We start from the raw sequence: 21,159 nt of genomic DNA, 5'->3' as shown, positions 1-21,159 counted from the left end.
GGCTTTGACGCTTACGTAAGAAATAGGAGGTTGTCCGATCACCCTTTTCGGGTTAGCGCTTCTCTCGATCCGAGTCATTGATGCGCCGCTTTCGCTCGGACTCGCCCCGCTGACATTAGCTCGTGCTCCGCTTTCGCTCCAACGTGCTCGACCCTACCCTCTGTGTGATCTTCCCTGCGCCAACGTCGCTTTTCACCGTCGTCTTGCAGCCCGTTACTGTCATGTACTTCTTCAACATGCTGCCTGTTTTCGTCGTCACTTGCCCTAACGCTGATGTCAGCTCCAGCGCCACTTTTGCCCTCACTTGACCCTTCTGTTTCGTCACGTCGTGTTGTTTGTGCCTGCATCGCTTTCGCCCTAACTCACCCGCCCATCTTGCTGTACACAGCATTCGGACGGCCTCTGGTGCCAAGGTTATATCGTGCACCATCGGATTGATACAGCGCCGCTGATCCCGGCCCGTATATGTTCAGACGACCGATGGGCTGAAAGTTCGACTTGTGCCGCTACGTTTATACTGCTACCATTCACGCCTTACATCGATCTAATGCCATACTACTGCTGCATCAAGCGGGCAACATAGGATGGCGGAACGTCGGCCAACCTGGTGCTCATCGTCTCCACTCCACTGGTTCGACCTTAATGTGGGTGGGCCGCCCTCATACGTATTCGCGCATTAATCCCCGTTGGCGTCGTGCTGATTACTCTCTGAGGCTGCTTCTCCGCGCCCTACAGCCATTCAGTGCAGGCGTGCCCTCCGTCTGCCAGGCCCCTGGGGTGTTGTATGCCAAAAGCGACGCTGCCGTCCGCATGTCGCCCGAGCGCGGCTTCGCGGGGACAGAGCGTGCCGTGAGCATCATTGATGATGGCGACGAGTTTCCGCGATACTAATCGGCAAGCCGCGGCGGGACGAAAGGCTTCGACCACCGAACCGCTAGTCGATCGCCCTTCCGAGGCATTCGTTTCCATTGCGCAACACGGTGTGAGGACCGTGCTAGAAGATGTCAAAACACAGTCGCGCGGTGGCAAATGTAGGGGGAGGGGAGTGAGCGTCAGCACAGAGAGCCTCTTCGTGCGCTTGTACGAATCGCCGCTCCGCTGACGTGCTCCAATGGAGCTGCTTGCATCGCTCTGCAATGATGCTTGGAGCTGCAGGGACATCTGCGTCTGAAAGTAGACCAGCGAGTTGCGCTTCATCAATGAAGTGAGCCGCGTTTGGCGCACATAGACGTTGGTGGATGGGGCAGTGGGCCATGGGGCTTAGCTGGATGGCCATCGACCTTGTCCACGGTGCAATGTGGAGGTATAACATCAACGATGGTTGCTGCGAGGGCTGCTGACATTCCAGTACCATTCACACGTAACGTTAACAGGCTCCTTATCATACCTACGTGTCCACGTACGACGGTAAACACTTTACTCCACACTTGTAATTATGCTCTCCGTCATTCAATGCATTGCTCGTGTATACAGCCCTTTTGTGATTAAACCCGATTGCTGCTGTTTCTCCCCTGCACCATGCTTCTGCCGCAACTGTTATTTGGACCCGGCGCTTGTCGCCAACTCACCCAAGTTTGAGTTTGATTATGAACGGAGAAGGCGCACAGCGTGGTGGCCCAAGACACGTTTTGATGGCCAATGAAAAGCCGGCTACATCTTTGGCCAATCTCGGTGCATAACCGGCGCTATGATAGCGAAGCGCGATACGGCCAAGGCACGTCTTTCCTCGGAAGCAACATCATTTCAGGACCGTTGTTCGGTCATCTGACCTAACGCGCCGACTGTCAACACAACCGAGGCTGTCCTTTTACGTGCTGATCTGGTCACAACCAAACCTCTTGCATACCCACCAAAGTGCGGATTGGCAAGTGCATCGCAAGGATTTTCAAATTTGTATGATCCGCGAGCAGCTATATTAGTATTGTCCACCGACCAAACGCCCTGCTCGCGGTAACATGGCAATGTAGCTGCTCCTCTCTTGCAGAATGTCATGACAGAGTGACACTTGGCGCTTTAGCGTTCACCTTGCCGCTCATCCTGTACCTCGAGTTCGGAAGTGTCATCCGACTATCTCCCACCAATTGGGTGAGTCTATGGACATGTTCTTCTTTCCCCACACTGGATTCCCAAGTCAATAGCAGGCGTGACGCGATATGTCGTCAGTGTACAGCAGTGACAATTGTGCTTGAAGCGCTCGAAATTCTCCTGTTGTCTTACCAAACTCATGCACTTGAGACAGCTTGGCAATGATGTTCTCTGCTCATCACTGGCATGATATATCAGTAGATCCCCCGTTCGAACGCTTTGGCAGACATAGCCTCTGCGATCGAAGCTGTCCCTCTAGACGATCCGATCAAAGCAGGACTGCACTCTCAGATGCCCCTGCTCCAGGAGTCAATGCATCGCTGGCTTCTCCGAGTTACAATCGGTGATCAGGCGCGCTGAAACGTTGCGGTTGTCAACATTTCCTTTTCGAGCTCTGTCAAAACGGCCCTCCAACTCCTCCGTGCATCGCTTGAGGATTTGCTCGCAATTTCGGGAACATAATGGGCATGGCCTACGCAAAGCAGACATTTCCAGCGCCAGTTCAGTAATCGATGTCACGTCTACAAAGCCACACACGTCACGTTCGGGAAAGGCGCACGGAGAGAATGTTCACGAAGGTGTTCTGGGTAGGTACCGAGTATCAGCCGCGTCACCGTGATACGACGATCAAACGGTCTACTTGAACTCGAACCAGTGCTCCAATTAGGGATGAGAGCCCTGCGTCGTAAGTGGTCGGAACGGAGGTCCAGCCGGCCGTCGTAACCTTTTTCGTACGGTTATTGCTCATGAATTCGGCAACCTCCAATCTACGGTGCAATCAAGGCAGTGAACCTACGGGATTGCGAGTCGCGCACGCCACAGTAATGCTACACTATAAGTACAGGACGGTCGTTCCCTCTGCTGACCTGCATCTCCTCACACCCCAGGTCGACCAAGCAGTAGACTTACAGCGCAGACTTTCGTCATCCGAGCTCCTTTTCTTAGAAACTGTCGTTGAAACCGCTACGCCATGGCTATCTCTCAGACAAACGTACCGGTATGTCACTAACGTGTTTTATCTACGTTGTACAATACTGATATTTTGAATGCTCCTGCGTTAGAACGCTGCTACGACGTCTCAAACTGTGATACGTAATTTCCTCAAGAAGATCAACCTCACATTTCCGAACTACAAGAGAGACGCCGAATTAGAAGCTCGAGTCAAGGAAGCCGTACAACCATGGGGCAACGCAGACCTCCTTCGCCCTCATCTCATCACCGCCATCATCCTCACCGTAACAGCATACAACCACATCCCAAGCCTCGACACCAGAGTCCAAATCACCCTCTTCACGACGCTCATCATCGCCATCGACGACCCAGCCGTATTCAACGCACTCGACGCCCGCACATTCCTCCTCCAAATGTGCACAGGCGACATCCAGCAAAACGCAGGCATGCTCGGTGAATTCACCAAGATCCTAGGCCGCATGTGGGAGCATTACTCTGGCTTCTCCGCCAACACGATATACGCTTCCGCGCTGCGATACATCAATGCGTCGCTTTTGGAGAACGACGCGAGCGGCGTGCCGTTGTCGCGTGATGCTCTCCAGTTTGTGGAGTACAAACGGAGCATGAGCGCCACGACGGAGGCATACGCTTGCTTCATCTGGGAAAAGTCCCGGTTCCCCGACGCGAAGGTGTTCATGCAAGCCATCCCGTAAGTCTCTGATGCGCCAGCGAAAAAACTCTTTGAAATACTGATTTTCTCCTCACCAGGGATGTGATGCTCTACGTTAGCTACGTAAAGTGAGCTTCATATCCAACGCGATTTTATAACGTGACTGTATGCTAATCGTTTCGGTGCACAGCGATATACTCTCCTTCTACAAGGAAGAACTCGCCGGAGAGACAGACACCTACATCCACGAGCGCGCATCCGTCACCGGAAAGTCCGTCCCGGAGACACTCCAAGCTGTCATCAGCGACACCGTCGCGGCTGTCGAGCGCATCCGAGACATCCTGGGTGAAGGAGAAGTGCGGGACGCGTGGGAGAGTTTCGCGGCAGGCTACATCGGCGTTCACATGATTAATCCCCGGTATCGCCTCAAGGATGTGCTCGGAGGGGAATACCTCATGGACGCCTCTGCGTTCGCGTAATGGTGGATAGTGGATAGTGGTTCAGGTCCAGGGCAGCGTCTCGTAATGGTTTATTGGAAATAAACAGATCTTATGACAAATATGCATAGTTTGAATACGGATGTCCACTGCCAATGTATTGAGCTTAGACGCAATCCCATTTATATGTTTGTAGACCGCTTACGAAGCGAACTACCGCTCGAAGGTCTTTCACGCACATCGTCCCTTAGGGAACTCACCGCTTCCATGACACAGGACACGTTTTGCTTTGCGGCCATCGACAACAATCATGAAAGACTTTCTCTTTCGGCCCGTTATCTACTTGATGAAGATCTTTGAATACTGATCAGCAAGACCCGAAGTCCATTGACGCTGAGAAGGGATCTTAATACAAGTTTGCATGGACGCATGTAAATTAATAATCACGAGTATTTTACAGAAGAAGGACGCCAAGTAGAATGGGACTCGTCTACAGCAAAGTACTATCAGTCTAACAACAATCTCTAGTATGCATCTATCATGTATTCCATTCCAAGGATCTCCTGCAAACGATATCGCGGGTCGCCGATATGAAACATGATGTAGCCCTTCTCGAAGCTATCCCATGCATCTATCGCATCCTCGCTCAAGAGATTGCTGCGAACACGGGCAGACGCGGCGATAATCTCGTCGGCGACTTCGCACAGAGTCTGAGCGGCTGATCTGTGCATGACGATAGCGCGATTGTGAATGTAGTTCACCATTTCACCTGCAGCTTCCTCCTTGTAGAACGAGAGAAGGTCACTGGCGTGATTATATGTCAGATAGATTTCAATGGCATGAGAATGAACAGCAGCATACTTGACGTAATTTACAGCCAATGCAGCGTCTCTACATGCATAATTTGAGAGACTGATTTAGATAACGCTGATGAGCGATATAACTTACGGGATCGCTCGCTCGTATACGCGCGAGTCGGGGAACGATTTCTTGTCCCAAATGAAGAATGCATATGCTTCAGAGATGCCAGTGAGGTTTCGCTGATATTCCACGAATGCACGGCTTCCGCTGCTGTTACTGAAGGCCGATTCGTCCGAGTTCTCCAACATTGTGCCATTCATGAACTTGAGAGTGGCGATAAAGATTGCGTTCGCTCCGAGGGGCGGGTAGAGATCCCACATCCCCTTCAAACATCTGTTGAGTTCTCCAAGCATTCCGGGGTCGTGCATAGCGGACCCGTTGCAAAGCCTCCGATAATGATCGATGGAATCTACGGCATCGGAATTGTGCTTGCCAGGATCGTCCATGCAGGTAAGGAGAGCGGTGAAAACGGTGATAGCGACTTTAGCGTTCATATCCGACACGTGATGATACGCCGTTTCGGTGATTGTGAGGGCTGTGACAATGTGAGGGCGGATACGTTCACCGAAGGGCCAACTTTGCGCCAGTTCTCTGACCCGAGACTCGAGCTCGAAATCGCGGTGCATGGGCGTGGGGCTGACATGAAGACCGTCCAGTAGGTAGCTTATTGCTGCTCTCGATACCTCGAGAAGAGCCGGCTAGAGATTGTTTCAGAAGGTGGACGGTTATAGATCACGAACGGCAACCTACCAGCTCGTCTGACTGGGCTTTGCCGATGTTCTGGACCATATCTAGATACCAGTGACGTTCTGCGGACGGCACCATGTTGAGTAAGTTTAAACCTTCACATAATGGACATGAACTCACAGATGCTCTTGCAGACGACCTACGATGCTGGACGGCCCAATTATTGCACTTCTGCCTAATATATAGGTCATCGTAAGTATCACTTTTTCCAAGACTGAAAACACCGCAAGTGACACTCTTGGATTTTGGATACAAAGAGTAATAGAAGGCGCGAGACTCCGGGGCGCCATGTCAAATCGAAGTAGGGCCGCATGTCGTAAAAAACCGACATCCGCAACAAGCATTCATCCACTCTCCCAGCGAGAAGGTGATTGGCACCCATGAAGCGCGAACGCATCGGAAATGCGCTGGATTCAATTCGGTCCCGGACGCTCGTAGGTAAATCTTTCAATAAGGGTCTGCCACAGCCAAGGCGATGAACGGAGAACCTGGGAGGAAGAGAAGATTACTGAAATACATTCAGAACGAAGGCCGGAACACTCCACACGAACGGCCACCTGTCATGTCGCATCTAATTTCGTGTGAGAAAGCTGTCACGAACCACTCATGTGAATGTTGCACTGGCGTATGCAAACAAAAGACTCGTCAAGTTTCGTTTTTACGTCATGCACGTCAATTGCAAGAGAAGGGCAGACGCGTAGACGGTAAACGAGCGGCGATAAGAGACACATTCAGAAGAGAACGCCCGATACGGGGTTGAAACAAGTGCACTTTTCCGATTTGATAGGATATATCGGAAAGTGGATGGTCCGTTATCCCTAAGGAGATCCTAACTGCATCGATAACGGCACTTCTTCTAAGCCGCTGTGCCAGACAGACGGAGAATGTCAACGTAAGTGAAGTGGAAGTTCACAATGAAGGTGATATTGCCCACTCAATAGCGCACCGGTACATCACTGCATTGTTGCCTGTTCTGAGACGTTGAGGCATCAATCCCGCACTTGACAGACCTGCTGATACGGGACAAGACACGGGGAAGAAGTAGCATATCCACAGCCTAGATACCAAGCGTGCGGTCTTGAGCAGGTTATCGATTGGCTCCTTCCGTGACTTTGTCAGCCAACTCTTCCTTGATGTTTTCAATCTTATAATGGAATCGGAGCACGACAGCCTGAGCTTGAAAGCAAAATCAGTCGACTGAACCTCCCGCACTCCTGGTGTTTATTTCCTGCTTATAAAAATCGCGCATGTAGCGCGTCTATGCCAAGACCGAAGTGGCACGATTCTTCATCACCTGGTACGATCGGTGCAGGAAGCTTTTCATGAGCGTTTCTTAGCTCGCGAGTTGACCCGTGTGCGTGATGCCCGTTGCTGTCATTTTGCGGCAGGAATCCCAGAGGAAAAAATGTAAACGGATGGAAAAGGAGTGGACGGGAGGACACACGCTAGAGTCAAAGGCTTCAGCTCCTTGATGATAGAAGGACTGTATTAGTAGTATGTACCTAGAGTCAACTACAGTACATTAGTATGTAAGCTGCATTCATGCAGGACAGTATCGGTACTCACAGGCTTCAGCTCCTTGATGATAGAAGGACTGAAGCCCGCAGAACGAGCGAAGCGGGTGAAAAGTCTTACGGGCACTAATGCCCAATAAATACATAAAAGGGAATACTAACTGATAAGTCCATACTTAAGTATAGCTAGGCTTGATATTCCAACACTGCCCCTCAAGCCAGGCGAAGTCCAAGCATTCCGGTGAACTTCTCCACCTTCTGGCGGGTCAATGCCTTGGTAAGAAGGTCGGCAACCATGTCGTTGGTCGGGCAATACAAGATGACGGCATGTTCCATATCGATAACCTCACGAATGAAATGGTAGCGAATGTCGATATGCTTCGTTCGCGCATGAAGGAGTCCACTCTGCGCGATCGCAATTGCGCTCTGATTGTCGGCGTGTAACGGTGTCAGTTCTGCCAGAGGCGAGGTGAGTTCCGCGAGAAGCGCGCGTAGCCACAACAGGCTCGCGCGACGCGTCAGATGCGGCAATGTATTCGGCCTCCGTGGAAGACAGCGCGATAAGGGGCTGCTTGCACGAAGACCAGCTGACAGCTCCCCCAGAGTAGAGGAAGCTGTATGCCGAGATCGAGTGACGGTGGGCTTGCGAGGCCCAGTCGGCGTCAGTGTAACCTATAAGACCGTCAGTTGTCGCACCGAATATCAAGGCCAGGTCGCGTGTGCCTTTAAGATAGCGCAGCACGCGTTTTGCGGCTTCCCAATGCGCGGGCGCTGGGTCAGCCATGAAGTGCGCCAGTGTCGAAGTGGCGAATGCGATGTCGGGACGTGTGCCGATAGCGGCGTACATAAGGCTTTCGTCGAGCCTTGCATACGACTTGCGAGCCATGTGCGCGCAATCTTCGTCTGAGAGCTCGATACTGAAGAGGTTAATGTGGGGGTCCATCGGGACCATGATGTTGGAATCTGGGCATGGAGCGCAGATGCGAGAGGCCCCGGTGCGACCTGCGCCACCGGCGTGGGAGAGTAGTAGTGCACGTGTATATAATAGAGTGTGGCTACAATGGGACGGGCCATCGGTTTGGCCCCGTGGAGCCATCTTCTAGAGAGCGAGCGACTCCCGAACTCCTGGCCGTGCAGCGGGCTGGCTGGAAAACTCAACACAAACCGATCACTATTGACCAAGAGGCACTCACCGCAATCGACGAGAATCACCACTACGAGGTTCCTGCTGGGGACCATGATGCTGACTGGTGAGTGATCCAGTTGGCAGGTCAAGGGCTGGGAGCTGGGGCAGGTCGCCGAGGTGTGAAGGCTGCAGGGCAGCTGAGGGACAGGTGCGACTGGGCAGAGGTGGGATCAGGAGGTCGAGGGCAGGAGGGTGAGGGCCAGAGGGTTGACTGCGGGGCACCACTGCCGTGATACAAGACACCAGGCACAGGGGGCGGGCACTGCGTGAGGTGGGCCTACCAGCGAGGTGAGGGCAGAGCAGGGCGTCAAAGGGCAGGCCGAGCAGATGCCGAGCGAGACAGGCTGGCAGTCCGATGAAGCGGCACAGCCACAGCATGTGGAGCACCGAAGAAAAGCTGAGCGAGGCACTTGCACGGAGCGTGCACGGAACGGAGACCGAGACCCGAATCCAAGGGGCATCGGGACTGACGTGCAGACCGAGCGAGGGACGAGCGCGTGGGGGCACTATAGGAAGTCACTGAAAATGGGCACATACGGGATGTGTATGGTACGGAGACCGGGACCCAAGATCAGGGGGTGCCGAGACTGGCATATGGACCGAGGCGGGCAGGGAAGCACATGGAACGGAGACCGGCATTCCTGGGGACAGGGAGTGCAGTACAGGCGTGTGGCCCACAATGGGATTGACGCAGCAGTGGCTAGGTCGAGGGGGCATGTTGGAATCTGGGCATGGAGCGCAGATGCGAGAGGCCCCGGTGTGACCTGCGCCACCGGCGTAGGAGAGTAGTAGCATGCATGTATATAATAGGGCGTGGCTACAATGGGACGGGCCATCAGTTTGGCCCCATGGAGCCATCTTCTAGAGAGCAGGCGACTCCCGAACTCCTGGCCGCGCAGCGGGCTGGCCGAGAAAGTCAACACGTGAGTACATAAGCGTTGGTCATGCCAAAGCAATCGAGTATTGTGTTGATGTACGCAGCTTGTGAGAGCGAGATGGTGCGGGCAGTGCGGTCGTGGCGAATTTCGAATCCTAGCAGCCAGTGCACCTCGCCCAGGTCGACAATTTCGAACCGTGCGGTGAGCTCCCGCTTGAGATCGGTCATGGTGGCCATCGTATTGGTGATCAGTGTGCAGTCGTCGACATGAACCACTATGATAATGATGATGTTAGAGACGAAGGCAAAGAACACACCAAAGTCGTGTTTGCTTCGCTCTAGACCCAGGCCAGTGAACAGCTCACAGAGCTGAATATACCACTGTCGGCCAGCCTGTTTGAGGCCATACAGTGCCTTGATGAGCCTCCAGACATAGTCTTCATGTCCGGGAACCTCGAAATCATGCGGCTGTTTCATATAGATGGTCTCGTCAAGCTTGCCATTCAGATATGCGTTTTTGAAGTCTATCTGGTGGATTTCCCAGTCGTTAGCAGTGGCGAGCACGAGTGCGAGCCGTAGCGATGCAAGACTTGCTGTTGGTGATGCCGTCTGGTCGAAGTCGATGCCCGGGATCTGCGAGAACCCTTGCGCGCACAGGCGCGCCTTGTACTTCGCGATCTCGTTGTTCTCGTTGCGTTTCCTGCAGAGCGACTATACCGACTCGACGACGTGTGCGTTCTCCAGCTTCTCAACTAGCTCGTAGGTCCCCATTGCCTCTATCTAACGCGCTACAGTGCAGAGGTGCAACGGATGACCGCGAGGGGTCAACGCGGCTGGTACGCCTGCGTCTACTCGACACGGAAAGACCGGAGGGCTAAAGTGATGTGTACTATCGCGTCAGCGGATTGCACCAGGGTAAAGCCTCTCTATTCATACCTAAAGTGACGTGTACTATCACGTCACTGTGCTAAGCGTAAGTACATCTGTACGGTGCAGAACTATATGTAAAACCACGTATGCGGATTGCACCAGGGTAAAGCCTCTGGGGCATCCGACGTACTCGCTGCGAATATATATGCTAACTGTCAAGTGTCTGAAGGGAAGTGAGCGTTGGGGAGCTCAAGATCGAGTGGGGTGAGTAAATACTAAACTAGGAAACAATATAACCTTATAGGTATCAAGGCGAGCCGCAGATCACAAATCACGACACTCCCCCTCAAACCTTCGCTAGTCCCATGGACACAGCGAAGTGTTTGGTCTTCAACGACGGGAGCGCCTTCGTAAGGATGTCGGCGGTCATGTCTTCGGTAGGACAGTAAGTAAGCGAAATCTTTCCTTCAGCAATGGAATAACGAATGAAATGAAATCGGATATCGATATGCTTGGTACGCGCATGGAATCGGTCGTCCTTCGATAGCGCGACGGCGAACTGGTTGTCGGAGCACAAAGGGATGGGACGCTCGGGTTCGCCAAACAGTTCTATGATGAAAGAGCGAAGCCACAAGGCTTCCTTGCTAGCGTGAGTCAAAGCCACATACTCAGCCTCTGTAGTTGAAAGCGTGACAAGGTCTTGCCGCTTTGAGGACCAGGAGACGGCGCCGCCGTTCAGCATGAAGATGTATCCTGAGATCGCATGGCGTCCTTCCATGCTCATACCATCTGCATCGGAATAGCCTATGACCTCATTGTCCTCAGATCCACCAAGAACCAGCCACTGGTCCGCTGTCCCCTTGAGGTATTGATAAACACGCTTGAGCGCGTTCCAGTGCGTGATGCCCGGGTTCTGACCGAACTGCGCAAGCTGACTGACTGCGAAGGTAATATCAGGACGCGTAGACACGGAGACATACTGCAGCGCTCTGAGAGCTTTCAGATACGGCTTGTCGCGCATGGCAGCATATTCTTCCATGGTGACCGGGCATTGGTCGGAGGAAAGACGGATGTGAGGATCCATGGATTGGGAGAGCGGCTTCGCATCAGCGAAACCATAGCGTGCGACAATTGACTCGATATATGTGCGCTGCGATAGCGCAATGGTATGTTTTTCCCAATTGTGCTTGATTTCAATCCCCAAGAGCCAATGGAGCTCACCGTTGTCCGTAATCTCCAATTTTGACTTAATCATATTCTTCAATTGCAGGAGGTTTGCCAGGACCGAGCTGACAATAGTCATGTCATCAACGTGCAGGAAAATGATGGAGATCTCGCCATTCGGATGACGCCGATAGAAGACGGCGTGATCGTGTTCAAGTCGCGCGAGCTTGAAGCTTTCAAGAATGTCACACAGCTTTGAGTACCAGCGATGACCAGATTGCCGCAATCCATAAAGCGATACCTGCAGATGAAGCACTTGTCCAGGTACCAGGCCCTCAAGAGTGATGCCAGTCGGTGGTCGCATGTATATTTCTTCGTCGTCGCGTAGCCTTCCATAGAGGTACGCACTCTTGACGTCGATTTGATGAGCATGCCAGCCGTTTCGAGCCGCTACTGACAGTATAGTGCAAATGGAAGTGAGCTTACAAACAGCAGCGTAGGTGTCGTCGCAGTAATAGTTGATCCCCTCGACTTGCGAGAAACCTTGGGCGCATAGGCACGTGCGGTAACCAGTTACGTGGCCTCGCACGTCTCTCTTAGTGCGAAAAGCCCAAGTCGACCCTACGACGTTCTTTTCTGATGAACGCGGCAGCGGGTTCGCATAAACCCAGCTCTGTCTCGATTCTAGGCGACGAATCTCTTCTTGCATGGCCTCTAGCCACGACGGCCAGTCTGGGTGACGCTTCGCCTCGGTGACATTTCGTGGATCGAAGCCCATTGCCTCGGAGGTTACTACTCCTACGGCGTACGCGACGGTCTCGCTGAATGCATGATTGATAGCGACTTCAGTCAAGGCGCCCTCAGCTCGTCCCGACGCGATGTCGCGCATCTTTGCACTCGACAAGCAGATTCTCTTGCTCATCACAACATTAGGGTCTTCTGGTTCATGAATTTCCTCAGGTAGCTCGCGGTCTGCAAGAGGAGCGGGAATGATAGGTGACGAGGGAGGTGGAGCAGCGTCAGTATGAGTTGGTTCCGATTCTAAGGTAGGTCCTATATCCACGTCATTATGCTCCCCCTCGACACGCGGAGCCTCCTTACTGAAGATGACATCATGCTCGACCGTGATCGTCCTTCGCATTGGCCAATAGATACGATGTCCGTTCGACGAGTCGTCGAATCTGAGCCAGTGAGCCTCAACACTGCGCACATCCAGCTTTGATGCGTTATCAATCTTCACGAATACGGTGTTCCCCCACGGGCGCAACTTTGATACATCCAGTGCGTGGCCGAATCGTACCTCATATGGAGTTTTGCCACCTAGGGCACGACGCGCAGTCCAGTTGTAGACATGCACTACATAAGCTAATGCCTCGCCCCATAGCCATTTTGGCAGACCGAACCCGACAAGGGCTGCACGAACGCCATTGAATATTGTTCCATGCATCCGCTCTGCGATGCTGTTGTGCTCCGGAGTATCGTGGACGGTAAGTTTTCGAATGGCTCCCGTGCGCTCGAGGTGCGCTGACATATCGTCAGACAGGAACTCGCCTCCGCAATCCGACTGCACTGTCTTTATGCGAGTACCGTCCTGCGTTTGCAAACGTGCTTCGAATCCGACGAACTTGCCGAAGGCCTCAGATTTCAATCGTAGTAACGGCATCTCGAGCCAACGTGTAGCGTCATCGATGATTGTGAGCGCATAATGACTATGGTTTACCGTCATGACTGATGCAGGCCCCCATATGTCCAGATGGACGTGCTCGCCATACATTTTGGTGAGTGGAGACTGGCGAATAGCGGTGATAGGAGCACGGCGTGCCTTTGCGACTAGGCACGTTCGGCATTCGATCTCTTCGGTACGTTGAGGATCAAGCTTGATGCCAGTAATGCGATGCTCATGAAGCATCGCCTTGAGGTACCTGTAGTTCACATGCCCTAGTCGGCAATGTATCTCATGCAATGACAGTGAGACGGGAACTGTGAGCGATGCGCTCATGTGGAAGATCCGGTAGAGTCCGTCTGCACGAGGAACTGATCCGACAAGTACGTTTTTCGGATTGGTGATTCGTAGCTCCCCCTGACAACCTGTATAGCTGTAACCGTCCTCTTCCAGAACCCCCAGGGACACAAGCATCGCATGCATAGCCAGCGCGTACAAGACATCGTGCAGATGCAAGCAGCGCGGCCCGTCCCGATGCGCGAAAGTGATATCGAGGTCGCCCATACCGTTCGCATAGAAGATCTCCGAATTTGCAGCACGAATCCGATGCGGCACAATTGTACGGTAGTTTGTTAGGCGGTCCAAATGCGGCATCATATGCCGCGAAGCCCCTGAGTTGAAAATGTCGACTCTGCAACCCATTTCCGTCGCTGCGGCCGCCACCGTCTCATGAGTGTTCGCTACGTGGATCTCGACCGGTTCCGCTAACTTGGAGCAGTCAATGAAGGTTGCCTCATGGCCAGTCACAGGGCTTATCACGGAGGTACTCCAGGCCTCCGAGATTACAGCGCCCTGAATAGCTGGTCCAGTCATCGCAGAGGATGCAGTGCTATTCATCGCACCATCCTTTGGCTTCGCGGTAGCAGCCTTACTGTCACTCGCACTCGCGGCGGCTTCAGTCTTCGCTTTCAGGCGTTCATGGTAAGTTTTCGTCGATGAACACTGTGCCTTGCGATGCTCCTTACCACCGCATTGATAGCAGGTAATGTCGTCAACCGACCTTTTAGCGGTGCCTCCTCGATTCGATCCCTGACCGCGACCACGCTGGCCACGCTGTGCCCCTCGGCCGCTCTTCCCTCCTCGAGGTGTGCTAACCGCAGCTCCGGCGGTAGCAGTTCGCTCGCCTGACTTCAACACGGCGTGCGAGTCGGCCTCAGCTCGCAATGCGCGTATGATCTCGTCTGGCGTGACCGTCTTCCTGGTCGTGCCTGTCGACAGCGTCGAGTTGTAAATCTCGGCGGTGGTCATAATCGCGGTGACACTCGGTGCGAAGGAGCGGGGAATGGAGGTGGTGATCGCGTTTATGTAAGTACGATCCTCGATGAGGATGTTGGACTCCGCTAACTTCTCCTTGAGCTCGGCCAGCTGGTCGAGGTGCTGACGCAGCTTACGCTCATCAGTACACTTCAAAGTGAATAGTTTCGCCTCCGTTACGGCATCCATCGCAGCGGTCGGCGTTCCAAACTCGGTTTTCAGTCCTTCGATGACCTTGAATACTTCAGTGACGCTGAGGTATTTCCGGAAAAGTGAGTCGGTGAATTTTCTGGTAATCGCGTTCAGCATCTGCTTATTCAGCTTGACCTCTTCAGCCTTCGAAGAGTCAGCGGAACACGTCAAGAGATCATCGACGTCGCATGCGCCTGCAGCGCGCTGGACGTGGCCTAGCCAGATGCGATAGTTCGATCCGTCGGCGGCAAGCTTTGGGACCTTGGAGAACTCCTTCGCGACAGATGGTGTCATGGTGGGAACAGCAGACTGCGATGGGGAAGGTGCTGGTGGTTGAGCCGGAGGAGCCGGAGGGCTAGGAGAAAGTTCGGAAGCCAGGGTTGCTTCGACGAAGAAGAGTGAGGGATCGATGCGAGATAAATGAGCGAGGTGGGATTCCGTATGGTACGGGTAAAGATCTTCTAGATCTGAAACTTCATGGCCCTGCTGTCCAAGCAGGCGACGAGTACTGGTGCAAATATGCGTGCGTTCAAAGGTAACAGTCTGCTTATACCTAAAGCAAATTTTCATGCGCTAACTTCGAGTATCTGCAGGTGATAAGCTCGGGGCTCATAACCTAACGCGCTACAGCGCGGAGGTGCAACGGATGACCGCGAGGGGTCAACGTGGCTGGTATGCCTGCATCTACTCGACACGGAAAGACCGGAGGGCTAAAGTGACGCGTACTATCGCATCAGCGGATTGCACCAGGGTAAAGCCTCTCTATTCATACCTAAAGTGACGTGTACTATCGCGTCACTGTGCTAAGCATAAGTACATCTGTACGGTGCAGAACTATATGTAAAATCACGTACACGGATTGCACCAGGGTAAAGCCTCTGGGGCATCCGACGTACTCGCTGTGAATATATATGCTAACTGTCAAGTGTCTGAAGGGAAGTGAGCGTTGGGGAGCTCAAGATCGAGTGGGGTGAGTAAATACTAAACTAGGAAACAATATAACCTTATAGGTACCAAGGCGAGCCGCAGATCACAAATCGCGACACTATCTTCGCCAGCTCCTCCTGCATCACCTCTCGCCATTGCTCGTGTTCCGGCCCGGCCATCGCCTCATGGTACAATGGAGTGTCACCAGCCATGGCCACCAGAGCATAGAGGGTCTCCCCCTCATCGTCGGACTCATCCTCTGGCTGATCCTGCATGAGCTTCGCGTGCTCGAGAACGCTCCTTGGAACGCGCTGTGTGCCGCATCCACCGGTGGTGCTGGTACCTGACTGTAAGTCACGTATCCATTGAAATGGCTGACGTACGTGTTTAGGACGTTCAGCTCCTGGCTCGGGTGTGCTCTCCGGCTTGGTCACCACGCTCTCTGGCTGCAGCAGCTCAGTGTTCACGTTTGTCGACTCATTCGGGATGGTTGCAGGCAGTTGGATGGCGTTGGATGGTGTGATGGTCATGGCTGATGTGGAGGTCGATGGAGGTTGGAGTGAAGTGCCCGTAGGCGCGTTCTGGCCGCTTTTGGCCTTGTTCGGCTCCCCCTCGGGCACGTTGACGGAGATGGGTGCGTTTTCCTCGACGAAACGCACATCGCGTTTGACGGATACCTTGCGCTTGTTGGTCCAGTACACGCGGTGACCCTTGCTATGTGCATCGAACCCAACCCAGTGGCCTTGATGCGACTTCGGATCAAGCTTCGAGGCAGCATCAACGCGTACCCACACGGTGCAACCGAATCGAGGGAGCAGGTCGAGATGAGGCTTCTGCCCTGTAGCGCGTTCGTGTGGCATCGAGTCGGGGGTGTTCTGGGTCATCGTGCAGTTGTGAAGCCACACGGTATGCATTACGGACTCAGCCCAGATGAACTTGGGGAGGTCCGCGTCGAAGAGCAGCATGCAGGAGTGCTCGGCGAGCATCTGGTTAAGGCGTTCAACCTTGCCATTCTCCTGCGGGGAGTCATGCACAGTTCGGCGATGGTGCGTACCTTCGCTTTTCAGATAAGCCTGGAATTCCGTGCTCATGTACTCCCCTCCATTATCGCTCTGCAGTTCCTTGATGGAGTTGACACCTCGGTGGGCCTTCACCCATGAGCTGTAGGCCTTGTACTGTGTGAGTACATCACTTTTGCGGGCAATAGGGCACACAACTGCCTCATCTGAGTAGTCGTCGGTGAAGGAGACATAGTACTCCTTGCCGCCGAGGGACTTCACCGGTGCTTTCCCCCAGACATCCGTGTGCACGCGCTGACCATACACGGTCACTTGCGGGCTCGAGCGCACCTTTGGGAATGACTCACAGGTCTGCTTCGCCTTCGTGCAAGGTTCGCAGAACTCGGTGGTCGTGTCCTTGAGTCGTACTCCAGTGACGACATTAGCCTCAACCATCTTCTTGAGGGCAGGGGCATAGGCATGGGCCATGCGTCGATGGAACTCGGTGAGTGATAGCATTACCATTAACGCTGTCTCCTTCACAGGTGCTGATGGGACTGGCGATCCGGGTAGCGGGTACAGACCGTTGTGCTCGGCGGCTACAAACACGGTGGTACCTTGAGGGGAGACGACATGGCACCCGTCGCGCTCGAAACGGACAGCGTAGCCAGCCTTTGTAGTGTGGCTGATGGAGATGAGGGCGAAAGGCATAGACGACACATAGAGAACATCGCATAGGGTAAACTTGACTGTCTTTCCCTTGTGCATAGTAGCGATGCAGACGTCGCCTTCACCGGTGGCATAAAAGACACGGCTGTTGGCTGACGTGATTGGCTTGCATTCGATCTCCCAGAATGTGGTGAAATTCGAGTGTACCGGATCGAAGTGTCAGCTTGCACCTGAATCGAGGATCCGGGTGAGCTTTGGGAGCTTCGCTCCCTCGACCTTCGAAAAATCAGTCGCAATGGCGAATGCGAACGCCTCATCATTGCCTGTTGTCGCCGCATTCGCACTGGCTCCCCCTGAGCCCTTGTCATGCTTCCTCCCTCTGTTCTTGCTCCGTGGCCCTTGGCCCTCTTTTCCACGACCTTTCGCCCAGCAGTCCGCTTTCAGATGGCCGGGCTTATTGCAATTGCTGCACATCTTCCTCACGTCCTTGCCACCTGACCTCGTCATGAGTGCGGAGTCTTCCGCAGTGCTCTGTGACTCGTCCAGGGCGAACTCGTCGCATGCGACTGAGTAGATCTGGCGTAAGAGTTCGTCGGATATGATGGTGGGAGTGGGAGTTGTGGTGGTGCCAGTAGCCTGGATGGAAGCCAGGTGAGCAGCTGAGAGGATGGTGCGTACGACGGGGTGATAAGACTTCAGGAGGCAGCTGATGATGAGCACGTGGTATTGCTTGTCGTCAAGAACACCGCCAGCTGTCATGAACTCGGCCTTAAGCTTCTGGAGCTTATCTAGGGTCGGTTGAGGGTCCTTCTCTTCAGTGCAGCGGAGAGCATGCATGCGTCGGAGCAGTTCAGCCTGGATGAAGTCACCGCAATTGTCATACTCAGCTATGACCACCTTCCAAGCTCCGGACACCTTCTTCTCGGGGATAATCTGGAGTTTCAGCGTTTCCGGTAGCGTCTGGTATAGAAGCGTTTTGATCGCCTCATGTCCGGCGGCCCAAGTGTTGTACGCATCTGCGTACGCCTCGTCTGCATCGGAATCCACCCCTGGAGCCGTGGGTGCAGTAGGCTCCTTGTCGCGGCCATCGAGATATCGCACCAGCTTCTTCGCCGTTACGGTGGACCTGAGTTGCTCCTTATAGAGCACCCAGTTCGATCCATCTTCCGCGAGGCGGGGGATCCTGACTGATGATTCGTGGTTGCTGAGTGACATCTCGTAGTGGCCGGCGGGGCTCATAACCTGTAAACGGATGGAAAAGGAGTGGACGGGAGGACACATGCTAGAGTCAAAGGCTTCAGCTCCTTGATGATAGAAGGACTGTATTAGTAGTATGTACCTAGAGTCAACTACGGTACATTAGTATGTAAGCTGCATTCATGCAGGACAGTATCGGTACTCACAGGCTTCAGCTCCTTGATGATAGAAGGACTGAAGCCCGCAGAACGAGCGAAGCGGGTGAAAAGTCTTACGGGCGCTAATGCCCGATAAGTACATAAAAGGGAATACTAACTGATAAGTCCATACTTAAGTATAGCTAGGCTTGATATTCCAACAAAAAAGGCATCAAGAGTATGTGCTCGTCAAGTGTAGCCTTACGTGGCGACAAAGCTCCGGGCGTGCCTGAGGCTGCGCGCTAATCTATTCCTCCAACGCGGTCACGTGCATCATTTTTGAGGCAGATCGAAGGAATTGATTATTGGCAACAGTTATCTTGGAAAGGAGGAAGAGAAAGTCGGAATACGGAATGAACAAGCTCACTTCTGCCTCAGAAAGGGATCTCGGATGGTGATGAAGATAATGGGATTAAATGACCACAACGGCAGTTTAAGTGGCCAAAGACAATCACTTCGCACAGGGACTAATTCTTGCACCCCATGAGCTTGCCCGATCCCTGCCAGTGTATGATATTTATGGGCACGGAAAGCAGTAGTACTCAAGCGCATGTAAACGTGGAACATGACATCAATGGCGCAGTGATGCAGCGAGAGTGAGAAACATGGCCAAACCAATAAGCTGACCTGCATTACACAGTAAGATAATTCTAGGTCTTGTTCGTGCCGCATCGACTGCCGAGACCTTCTGCGTTGCAATCGTCTCCAACCTGTGCTATACGTAGGCCCGATGACGCTGCGACTTCAGCCCCGGCCCAATGGCGCGATTTTAGATCCCGTCTCGATTTCATCTCGATCGCTCTCCCGCCGCCGTATATCTCGATGCCAACCACCTCGCGAGGCCTTCACATCTTGCTGTTCAAACGTTCATATTTCTTCAACATACACCACAATGGCGTCCGCTCCTCGATGGTTGTCTGAGCTCAAGAAGGCTCTTAGCGTTCCCGAGAACAAAGGGCAAACCGGTAATATCAATATGTTCGTTGGAGCATGCATAATTTGGTTGATGCGTTCAATCAGTGTATCAGCTAGCGACCGCAGACCCGAATGGCAGGCCTCACGTCCGCACATGCGTGCACCGTGACATCGTGCAGCCCGAGGGGTATCCCAATCTGCCAGTATTCATTCTAACAACCGACGTCCGTTCCCCCAAGATCTCTCAGCTGCGTGCCAACCCTCAGGCTGAAGTCGCCTGGTGGATGGCTGGCTCGAAGGACCAGTTCCGCATCTACGGCTCCGTGCGGATTGTGGCTTCCCCCAAGGCTGACTTCAAGGCCGGCGCGCCACCCCCGCCATCGCTCGCGCTCGACAAGATGGACGAGCAAGGCTACGATTGGGAGAAGAAGAGGGTGGAGTCGTTCAACAGCGTTAATGCGCAGTTGAAGGCGAGCTGGTGTCGTCCTGTCCCTGGCTCTACCATAGGCTCATATGATGAGGCATCGAAATGGCCACAGAAGTTACCGAAAGATGGCGAAGCGCAAAGCGAGGAGGAGGAGCAGCAGGTCGAGCAGGCACTTAAAAATTGCGCCATCGTGCTTATCGAGACTCTGGAGGTGGATTGGGTGCAGCTTGGCGTCACGCCGAACCAGAGGACGAGGTTCACGAGGAAGGAGGAAGAGTGGGTCGAAGAAATCGTCGTGGCGTAGACGTTCAAGCCTCGCCAGAAATCGAGTCGACTCGCGACATTTACATCATACGTTCGTCCCACCCTTTTTCTTCTTGTTCTATCGACCACTGTACAGTACGTCCTTGTCGCGATAGCATGTACCACCACCACCACCCCGGATTGGATTGTTGTATGATTCTCTTACCCTCCATACATTTATCACATGTTTGCGTGTACCGTTCTGACCTTGTCAATACCCGGAAATTTCATTGCAATAGATTGACGCGCATCGCGGAACAGCTCGCAATTGCGACACGGCATCCCGCAACATGTAATGTCTCTGGTTTCCAAAGCGCTTGAAGCCTCTCCGAGTCCCTGCCATGTCACCGTGATACATCAATGATTTAACGCTTCCAGTGTCTTGGAGGAATCCGTGTCATTAGTAATTACATTGCAAGACAATATAGATTCCATGATTGGCGCGTTGCAGCAGGGAAGCAAGGGTCATATCGCTTCGTGCTAACGGAACCAATCCTGCGCCAGCCCCGAGCGGTAACAACCGCATCCCAGCGGATCTGTCGAACGTCCACGTCATCCCGCGCGCAGTGCCCTCCGATTGATCGCATTGACCGAGGACCAATCACGTCCTCGACCACAATTGCCATGCTCGCGGCGCACGCGTGTGTTCTATTCCGCCACGTCGACCTGGCCACCTTCTACAGCGTCTACTGAGTCATAACGCATCCGCAAAAAAGGGTGCCACTGCGTATTGGTTGAACGGCGCAGGCCACATTGGTGGGCCACATACAGCTGCCAGTGAACTAACTTCGGCAGCGGCGTCGGTCCGTTTGCAATGCAACGTCATATTTTCAACTGGTACCATTCTTGAAGCATTCATGCAACTCCGACTTGCTGTCACGGTCGGATAGAACGCAAGTTGTCATACGTGCTCAGGTTTTGCGTCACGAAAGTTCGAAAGACCTCACAGACCCACCCCGGAGCGCCACTTGAAAAATTTTAATTTCAGTGTTCAG

The 21,159-nt window shown here is 53.4% G+C and overlaps 7 protein-coding genes across 7 annotated transcripts; 2 read left to right on the top strand and 5 right to left on the bottom strand.

Annotated features, from left to right (window-relative positions):
• Window positions 1-157: 157 nt before the first annotated feature.
• Window positions 158-1,474, bottom strand: LAESUDRAFT_732665 (uncharacterized protein). Its single transcript, XM_040910283.1, has 3 exons — window positions 736-1,474; window positions 474-644; window positions 158-413 (listed from the first exon to the last, which is right to left on the bottom strand). The coding sequence occupies exons 1-2, from the start codon at window positions 1,195-1,197 to the stop codon at window positions 612-614; spliced, it is 495 nt and encodes a 164-aa protein (XP_040757768.1). The 5' UTR covers window positions 1,198-1,474; the 3' UTR covers window positions 158-413; window positions 474-611.
• A 1,581-nt stretch (window positions 1,475-3,055) lies between these two features.
• On the top strand, window positions 3,056-4,185 carry LAESUDRAFT_718373 (terpenoid synthase; the record flags this gene model as incomplete). Its single annotated transcript, XM_040907421.1, has 4 exons — window positions 3,056-3,082; window positions 3,147-3,745; window positions 3,805-3,834; window positions 3,897-4,185. 4 exons carry the CDS (start codon window positions 3,056-3,058, stop codon window positions 4,183-4,185), a joined length of 945 nt encoding a protein of 314 aa, XP_040757767.1.
• A 409-nt stretch (window positions 4,186-4,594) lies between these two features.
• On the bottom strand, window positions 4,595-5,968 carry LAESUDRAFT_816741 (terpenoid synthase). Its single transcript, XM_040914807.1, has 5 exons — window positions 5,872-5,968; window positions 5,755-5,813; window positions 5,092-5,702; window positions 5,005-5,034; window positions 4,595-4,947 (listed from the first exon to the last, which is right to left on the bottom strand). The coding sequence occupies exons 2-5, from the start codon at window positions 5,791-5,793 to the stop codon at window positions 4,668-4,670; spliced, it is 960 nt and encodes a 319-aa protein (XP_040757766.1). The 5' UTR covers window positions 5,794-5,813; window positions 5,872-5,968; the 3' UTR covers window positions 4,595-4,667.
• A 2,492-nt stretch (window positions 5,969-8,460) lies between these two features.
• Window positions 8,461-8,870, bottom strand: LAESUDRAFT_732663 (uncharacterized protein; the record flags this gene model as incomplete). Its single annotated transcript, XM_040910282.1, has 1 exon — window positions 8,461-8,870. A coding segment is annotated over one exon (171 nt), but the record flags the coding sequence as incomplete, so codon positions are not given.
• Window positions 8,618-9,337, bottom strand: LAESUDRAFT_732661 (uncharacterized protein). Its single transcript, XM_040910281.1, has one exon. The coding sequence runs from the start codon at window positions 9,285-9,287 to the stop codon at window positions 8,958-8,960; it is 330 nt and encodes a 109-aa protein (XP_040757764.1). The 5' UTR covers window positions 9,288-9,337; the 3' UTR covers window positions 8,618-8,957.
• Window positions 9,338-16,864: 7,527 nt separating this feature from the next.
• LAESUDRAFT_604106 (uncharacterized protein) lies at window positions 16,865-18,364 on the bottom strand (the record flags this gene model as incomplete). Its single annotated transcript, XM_040903100.1, has 2 exons — window positions 16,865-16,957; window positions 17,804-18,364. Coding segments are annotated over 2 exons (654 nt in total), but the record flags the coding sequence as incomplete, so codon positions are not given.
• Window positions 18,365-19,411: 1,047 nt separating this feature from the next.
• Window positions 19,412-20,165, top strand: LAESUDRAFT_667058 (uncharacterized protein; the record flags this gene model as incomplete). The annotated part of the gene is made up of 2 exons (XM_040905281.1): window positions 19,412-19,484; window positions 19,540-20,165. 2 exons carry the CDS (start codon window positions 19,412-19,414, stop codon window positions 20,163-20,165), a joined length of 699 nt encoding a protein of 232 aa, XP_040757762.1.
• Window positions 20,166-21,159: the final 994 nt, after the last annotated feature.

The sequence above is a fragment of the Laetiporus sulphureus genome, assembly GCF_001632365.1.
Source record: "Laetiporus sulphureus 93-53 unplaced genomic scaffold LAESUscaffold_96, whole genome shotgun sequence".
In the NCBI taxonomy this organism is placed as follows: Eukaryota; Fungi; Basidiomycota; class Agaricomycetes; order Polyporales; family Laetiporaceae; genus Laetiporus; species Laetiporus sulphureus.
Note: the sequence above shows the minus strand (reverse complement) of the source record. Positions and strands in the feature narration are given on the sequence as shown.

Excerpts from the sequence above, each read along its gene's own strand:
- LAESUDRAFT_732665 (XM_040910283.1), bottom strand. The coding sequence starts at position 1,197 with ATGAAGCGCAACTCGCTGGTCTACTTTCAGACGCAGATGTCCCTGCAG. Across the intron at positions 645-735 it reads GGCACGCCTGCACTGAATGG|ATTAAGGTCGAACCAGTGGA; the intron begins CTGTAGGGCGCG and ends CGGCCCACCCAC.
- LAESUDRAFT_816741 (XM_040914807.1), bottom strand. The coding sequence starts at position 5,793 with ATGGTCCAGAACATCGGCAAAGCCCAGTCAGACGAGCTG. Across the intron at positions 5,703-5,754 it reads AAGCCCAGTCAGACGAGCTG|CCGGCTCTTCTCGAGGTATC; the intron begins GTAGGTTGCCGT and ends AACAATCTCTAG. Across the intron at positions 4,948-5,004 it reads TTGGCTGTAAATTACGTCAA|TGACCTTCTCTCGTTCTACA; the intron begins GTATGCTGCTGT and ends TAATCACGCCAG.
- LAESUDRAFT_732661 (XM_040910281.1), bottom strand. The coding sequence starts at position 9,287 with ATGGCCCGTCCCATTGTAGCCACGCCCTATTATATACATGCATGCTAC.